This window comes from Aythya fuligula, chromosome 9 (genome assembly GCF_009819795.1).
Source record: "Aythya fuligula isolate bAytFul2 chromosome 9, bAytFul2.pri, whole genome shotgun sequence".
In the NCBI taxonomy this organism is placed as follows: Eukaryota; Metazoa; Chordata; class Aves; order Anseriformes; family Anatidae; genus Aythya; species Aythya fuligula.
Genome location: NC_045567.1, coordinates 9,990,637 through 9,998,605, shown reverse-complemented (window position 1 = coordinate 9,998,605; position 7,969 = coordinate 9,990,637). Strand labels below are relative to the sequence as shown.

At 39.5% G+C, this 7,969-nt stretch overlaps 1 protein-coding gene across 6 annotated transcripts in view; it reads right to left on the bottom strand.

Annotated features, from left to right (window-relative positions):
* STAG1 (stromal antigen 1) overlaps nucleotides 1-7,969 on the bottom strand; it is a 177,924-nt gene continuing 169,955 nt past the window's right edge. For 4 of the 6 annotated variants that reach the window (XM_032193432.1, XM_032193435.1, XM_032193433.1 and 1 more), the window contains 5 exons: nucleotides 6,461-6,632; nucleotides 3,364-3,474; nucleotides 2,307-2,421; nucleotides 505-585; nucleotides 1-411 (listed from right to left, as the gene is read on the bottom strand). In XM_032193432.1, coding sequence (XP_032049323.1) covers nucleotides 388-411; nucleotides 505-585; nucleotides 2,307-2,421; nucleotides 3,364-3,474; nucleotides 6,461-6,632 — 503 coding nt within the window. In that variant the 3' untranslated portion in view covers nucleotides 1-387. The remainder of the gene's footprint in view (nucleotides 412-504; nucleotides 586-2,306; nucleotides 2,422-3,363; nucleotides 3,475-6,460; nucleotides 6,633-7,969) is intronic. The other 2 variants (XM_032193436.1, XM_032193437.1) reach the window with 1 other exon arrangement.

Genomic DNA, 7,969 nt, shown 5'->3' with positions numbered 1-7,969 from the left:
AAATAAAGGTAAAAAGTTCTGTTTTCACTCAATGTTGTTTTCAGAAAACATATGTAGAACAGTGTTTATTTTGACAGCTGTCTTAACAATTTAAAACTTCCTCCTCATCCAGAAAAAAAAAATCTGTATTAGGACAGTCAAGAACAGGGATACAAATGATTTTTTAGGTCAGCCTTTCTGAGGTGACTGGATTGGCCAACATTCCTTTGTGTCATTAAGAAGTTCCTCTTCTTTCTGTCACTACAAAAAGGGATTGACCTTAATCATTTGGTTAAAAATCAAACCGTATCACATCAAAAATGTGGTTTTCATACAAGCTATCACAGTATATAGGCCTCTAGCTCTAAACAATAGAGTTCCAAATTTGTAAAATGTCTTCAGCAGACTTCAGAACATAGGCATTCCAAATCCCTAGAAAAATGATTTAAAAGACAGTAATTAATTAAGTGCAGCAGTAATCATAAAAGAACCTCAGATAAACAGCGAGTACTAGTAAAGTCTTACTGAATCATCCTCAATGATAGCTGCGGAGTCAAAGAAGTCTGGCCTCAGTTCAGCCCGTTCTCGTCGGTTTCTTGAAGGTGGCTAAAGAGGTGAGTCAGACATTTTAGTACATGAGATCAGTTAACTGGCTATAAAGGACTCCTGTGGCTAACAGGCACTAATGTCTTTACCTGCTCCTTTAAAAAATAGCTATGCATGGATTTCCATAAAAGCTCAGATACAAATATAGGCTCTGACACATGAGAGTACTTCTTAAATTCACATTTTATTTAAGGAATGGGATAAAAACTGATGGATACTAAAGTAGGTTTAAGACCATCCTCATGGCTAAGGACTTGCATATGGCCCTTGCTGACTTAACGGTGTTCTTGTATTAAGACTGTGTGCCAGACTGCATAGAAACTGTCTGCTTTATGCTTTTACATTTATGATGAAATCCCAGCTCTGACATGGTCAGAAAGTGGATTTTTTTAAACAGTCCTTATGATGTTAGAATACTTCTGAGGACTGACCTGTGTTGTCCTGCCATAGAAATGTTAAGAATAAATGTGACCTGCACTGGCTTGAACAATTCCTTCATTTCCTTTCCATGGATTGCCACTTAAAGAAAGACTTAACTTACTTGATAATCATTTGAATGCTAGTAATAATCTCAGCAACTGAATTATTGCCTACATTTTCTTTCCAAGATATTATAGCCTAGTCCTAAAATAACCTACGCCTTATAATTTGGATATTAAAGGAGAAATATGAAAGCATAAAAACTAGTGAAGTGTATAATGCAAACTGATCCTCCTTCCCATTTTACAAGAAAAGAATTCATTCAGTAGACAGAGGCTATAGTAAGGTTATGGTCTTTGTAAACACAATCCTGCCTTTAGTCAGTCACATTATCACAAAAAGAGCCGAAGTTGCAATCTCATGATGCCACCTAGTTAGGAGCAATACCAGTAGTGTAAGGTACTCTCTCAGTGCCTATCCGCTACAGCTTTCTCCATTCTGCTGTGCCAGCACAACTCTGTGTGGCTGTAAACTGGATGACAGCATGATTAAGGATCCCCTATCCACCCTACCTCCCAGAAAACAAACGAACTAAAGAACAGAAACAACGCTGTGATCACAGTGAAGTTTCATAAAGACCTGTCAGCAAGAGAGTTAGTGATGCCTGTGACAATGGCACAGGGAACGAAACACCACCCAGGATAACTTTGGATTATAAATTTCTAAACTCTTCATGATGTCAAGCAACAGCCTGAGTCAAAAGTTGTTACTGGATTTTGGACCATCCTTTTGCACTCTGTGATGCTGAGCAGGCAGCTTTGTGTGATGTTCAATCAGACGGGGTGTGCTGGTCTCACCTCTTTTCCCCACTAGCACTCCCTCTGCCCTTTAGTGGATCTAGCACTTGGCTGACTGCAGAGCAAGTCAGCTCAGCTCTTCCTTTAGCACTCACCTGAGAGGTGTGATCTGCACTGATACAACTGATACGCTATAATTCACAACCAAATTCTCATAGGGTGACAAGTTAAAGGTGAACGAGTGCTTCAGGCACTTGCTACAGCCTGAATCTAGAACATCATGAAGAGTGCTAAGCAGTACTTCTTGTATTTCTATGAAAAAACATCAGTTGGGCCTGAATCTGCAGTTTTGGGTTCCATGGAATATTCAGATAATTTCCACTTTTTAATGCTCAGATAACAAGAAATTAGGCTCAAATTTTGGACATTTTTGTTTACACCTAAAAATGCCTTTTAAATTATCTTTCAACCATCTTAAACTTGCTATTAATAAGATTTACTGACCAGATCAATGACCATTGTGTCCTCAAATTCCTCATTCATATCCTCTAGCTGACCTCGTGAAGACATCATTACATCTTCAAAGATGGGCTCAGCGTCATCTTCCATTAGACCTCGTCTGTTTAATAAAGAGAAAGAAATAATTTTCAAGCATTTGAATTTCCCAACCATGAACTTTCTCATTAAGAACAATGCTCAAATCCTATCCCTTAATATCTTCACATAAAATCAAATGTTAAGAATCAAGCCAGCATATTTTCTTAATATTAGCTTGAAGAAAATCTTATGTAAAGACAAACCTAGCACTTGCAGAGGCAAAAGCAAGAAGTCTAGTGTAGTATCATTATAAACAGTAATTAAAACTGTCCTTAACAAGAAAAAGGCAATAACCTCACTGTGTTTGCTTGCCCTTTTACAAAAAGGAGTTAACGCTGTTTGTCAAGATCATTGGTAAATGCCTGGGAATCCACCATGGAATCCCAAACCAGTTTTTAATGCCGTAAGGACTTGATCTTGCAAGAGACTCTGTCCCCCGTCCTGAAGAGCACTGACATGCTGGAAGACTTGGTTAGATCAGCACCAGAGCACGGAGCACTTTGCACAACAGAACGCTTCAGCATTCGCCCATGTGTATCCCAGTGGGACGCCTTGGTAAAAGATGATGTAGATAAAAGAAGCTTAAACAGGTTCACGGGAAGACTGGACAACAACTTAGAAGAAAAATTCACTGCAAATTACTTAATAGACATAACAGCATTTCATGGAAACTGCCTCACAATAGTTGAAGGCTGGCAGAGAATTATGGAAGATTGTTCCGCACATTTGCCCTGTTCACCAGGCACCTGCTCACAGCCATGGTTAGAGGAAGGACACAGGGCTAGAGGGGCCATATGGCCCTGTACCCATCCCAACATGACAAAGCTGTTACTCTGCCTTTATTAAGAAGAGTTAAATGTCACAGAAATTACTAGCAACAACCCAGAAAAGGTAACATTTAAATGCAACTTCGGCACCTAAAATGAATCTGATCTGGAGATGAGGATGCTCTGAACACACTTACACTGCATGCCTTACACCAGTTCTCCCTTTCATGTAGTTCATTCCTGTCCTGTCCTTTCGATTTAAATCTTCTAGCTTCTGTTGGCCCAACCAAGATATCTGCATCTGGGGACTAACAAACATAAAGCAGCATTATGACTGAGAACACTAACAATTTTGAGTTGGCTATGTTTAGACAATATCTCCTCAAGTTTTGTGTCTGGGTATGTTTCAGATTAAGATATTTAAATCACATCCATCATTGTACAAGTCTTCTGGATTCCCTTCTGCAATTTGTCTCCTCCCACTGCATGTGCACAAAAAAATCCATTAATTGTTGTAATAAAAACAGCTACATAAAATGCTAACATTACTCATTTATTAATGTGGCATGCACCTGAAATGGGAGTCGTTCTAAAATTCATTAAATCCTACTTCACTGCCTCAGATCAGGCAAAATATGAGTCAGAATAGATCCAAATTAATAACTGACACACATTTTAAGACAAAAATGTCACACAAAGTGAAAAACAAATTGCTTTTAAGTATTTAGCCCCCATCAACTTCAGCATCTAGTAACTTACCCACATGTAAATGCTGAAAGGCTGTACTTAACACCAACTCAATCCAGCAGTAGACAGCAATATATTTGGTATGTTTTGTGTGTTGCAGCGCAAAGAGACAGTAGGAAAAGAAGTGCAGCTCTTCAAGAGCAACACCAGTTTTTAATGACGTAATCTCAGACTGCAGTAAGCATATTTTTGACCCTCATTTTTCATAGAATCATAAAATCATTTAGGCTGGAAAAGACCGTAACCATGACATTAAGTTCAACCATCATTTTAAAAGCAGCATTAGATGCCTATGTGCAGCAGGTAAGCATAACTAATTTTAAGTGATTTTTTCCTACAGAACGCACAGGATCCTTGGGCTCAGTTCACAAGGGTCATCATGATCCAGCTGTAATGTATCTTGGGCCTCATGTGAGAGCATGTTAAATGGGAAGCTAAGGTGACCTATAGCATGTGTGGGGAAGACAAACTGAAGGCAGGCTGAAAGGAAACACTTCCTCCCCTCTCCTTTAGTTCACATTGTCAACTTGCATGTGGAATCCAGCTCTTTGAAAAAAAACAGAGGAGAGTGATGCTCAATAGTACTCTGCTTGCAGCATTCATCTGAGATAGGAGAAACAGGGGTTCGAGCCCCAGGTGAAAAGCGTGGCTCAACTCCCCCCCAGAAATAAGGTTCTCCCACATCTTACGGCGGGTCCTGCTCATCAGGCTCAGGAGGGTGAAACATGGTGAGTGAGTGGAAGCTGTCCCACTTTCCCTAAATGATTAAATATTCACAGAGAGAGACTTAGCTTAGTGTGCAGCACACCAAGGTTAGATCAGAGAGGGTCAGGAAAAAGGCTCTCACTTCATCAATTATTTTTTGTTTTTACTGCAGATTAGAAAAAAAGGAGAAACTGAGAACCACAAAGTCTTCCTTCTAACCTAGAAGTTACAGCAACATCTGGGGAGGCAAATCCTTGGCTGCAGGAAGGCAAGCAAGAGACATGAACTCAGATCACACGTGCCATGGGAGTAAGGTGAAAAGATACTATGGGGGTCTGACTTAACAGGGGTTCTTCCTCAGCTGTGCTTTCTTTGTGGCCAGCTGGAGTTTTCTGCCAGACTGAACAGTAGAGGTGAGAAAATAAAATCCATGCCCCCACTTGCCTTGCGCTCATACCTTTATGTGCCAACCCTCGTTCCTTCCAGGGAGCACCAGCTGGGAAAACTTGAGCCCATGTCCTTCACTCAGGACCATGCGAGTCCCTGCTGCAGCGTGAAGCAGCCCAGAAATCCTCCCACCCTACCTCACTCTGTCTTGTGGTGGTCACATGCTTAGTATGGGGAAAGAAAGGTGGCTCAACCCATTTATGGAAGCAACAAATAAGTGCTCCAAAAATAAAGAGTTATTTGTAGCCAGCTGAGCTGTAACTATCTCTTGTGCTGAGCACTGACTCACGGATCATATCAGGGCTTCATCTGTTCCGCTGCTGCCTGCGCACGTTGCACACACAGCCAAGGGAGACCAGGCTGCGCCTTCAAGAGGACATTTCTTTTATGTTGCTCAGATTTTACGAGCACCTATGGCCACAAGCTTTAATAGCTTGTATGTACACCACTGACATTGGAGACTGGAGGATATTTAACGTCCCAAGGCATAATGACCATTGGTAATAATTATTTCAATGTAAAAAATTCTATGATTAGAGAATGTAGGATGAAGCAGTAGAATTTAGGATACAGCAGGGTGACTGCACATTTGGGAAGAACTGGGAAGCTGGTGAATACATATCAAGAAAAACATGATGGACAGAAGTAAGAGGAAAACCATGGCCAGGTTTACTACACTACATTGGCAGAAACCTGACTCATCTGGCCAGCATAATACTGCTCTTTTATACAGATAAACCAGATCAGTAAAGTTAGCTATAAAAGTTACAAAAATAGTATCCAAAACAGTTACTACTTTATCTTCAAATTAGTAGAATTAGCAAATAATAGCAGTCTCTGAAATCTTTGTTCTTAAATAAACTACTGACAGATAACCACCACCATTTTTTCCCCTCTAAATGGATTTAAATGGAGTTGACTGACAAAAATGTGTACATGATTTAGGGCCAAATAAAACTGCCTGCAAAATTGCCCAGAAGTGGAAATTACTAATTCAGTAGCTAGAGTTGGACTGAAGGGTTAATTTACAAGAAATCAGTTAAGATGTCTGGAGAACCTTAACTGTACAAGGGCAGAAGGAAAGAAAGGAAAATCTAACAGGTCTTTAGAGAAACGGTTCAATCCAGCCTGAGGCCACAAACACTACAAAGATTTAACCATAATCACATGGTTATGGTCTGAGATAGTTTTAACAAAGAATTTCTACCCTGATTTCATTACAACATATTTTTCCTGAGAGTTTAAAATAATAAAAGTATTGTTGAGCTATAGCCAAGACCTTTCCAGTTGTTTTTTCAGATAAACACTGTGTCTATGGAACCACAGATTATCTGTATAAGTAACAGGCCTTTGCCTGGCTGTCACTGTATTTAGTAGGGATGTTCCAACACTTACTTGTGTAAAAAATCTTGTTCAGATCCCTGCTCTGACTCGTGCTCCTGGATCTGCTCTCCCATTTGTCTAGTGTTCTCTCTCAAGACAGTTGAGGTGAGCTGTGGTGCTTGCAGTGTCCCTGGAGTATGTATGTTTTCATTCCTGTTCAGCCATGAGCCTTCTAGACTCTCATCTAGGAAAGAAACATTTAAAATTACTGATTCATTTGTAATAATAAGCAGCGCAGTATTACTGCCTTTAGCATCCCTCCAGCAAACTCACTGAACCTTAAGTTAGTAATTAAAGCCTTCCATCTACTGACACACTTCAATACAGTTCATTTTAGTGGCAACACCTTCTGCAAATTTATGTTTTTAATAGTTTAGTATCTATTGAAATAGTGTGCCTTTAAGAGATCAACTGGGTAAATACTCAAAATGATAAATTTTGTGTTATTTTAAGGAAGGATTACTACTAGTTATTCTCAGCAGTATTATTAAAAGTAGAAATATTTAACAAAACAAAACAAAAAACATTGCAAACAAATATTGCATTCCAGCACTGCCTAAACGGTCAGGTGCCTTGCACACATTTAGCAGATAATTTCTAAGTATTTAGCTGGTAACTTAAATATAAGACCATGAATCTCGTATGCATAAAGCAAATGACATAGTGAAACACCAAAATGAGGGAGGATAAAACCCCAAATCTGGTCAGAATACACTGTTAGAAGCTTCAGTAAGAACCATTTCAGTGAAGTACAGAGGGGACATTTTAAATAAGGAGTGGTCTGGCTGGTGTGAACTCTGAACTATGATTTCAGATAGTATATTTAGAGTTTAGAGCAGAAGGGAGAAATGGAGATGGAAAGCTGACTGAAGGTGTAAATGGGATGCTGTGCTCATATTGAGAAGGGAGCAAACCAGAGGGGAGAGTGGAGGGCTTGAGAAGGAGAGGAGCATGTGAGAGAGCAGACAAGCGTGTAGGCAAGAGACATGCAGAAGTTGCTGGAGCAAGTGAAAGACAAGATTACAGGACAGGAGAAGACAAGATCACAGATTTACTAACAGGAAGAAATATATAGTGAGATGGCAGGTGGGGATCTCAATGTATCTTTTCATTTTTTTCTATACCTTTTACTACCCTTTAGGCTTAAAAGTTGTCTAAAAGTTGCCTATTTGTCCTTGAATTTACCTTTTATAATGCTATTTCTTTTTAAATCCTATTCATGTTTCACTTTCTTAAGGCATTGTAAAGAAATGTAAGAACTGTCTAATACAGGGAGCAGATTGACTTTCAGTAACAACAGGGAATGTTCTCCAACCTGGACAGTCTGCTGAACCCAACAGACACTGGATTTAGGTGAAAGGAACCATGGGGTTCTAGCTCTGGTTCTTCGATACTATGATAGTTTCTGCAGTGACCAAGTCTTTGCTTTAGTTCCTTTAGAGTGGATTTTTTTTTTCTTTTTAGTCTTAGTAGGATTCAAAGAGAGGTCCGCATTTGTGATTTTAATGACAAATGGAAATT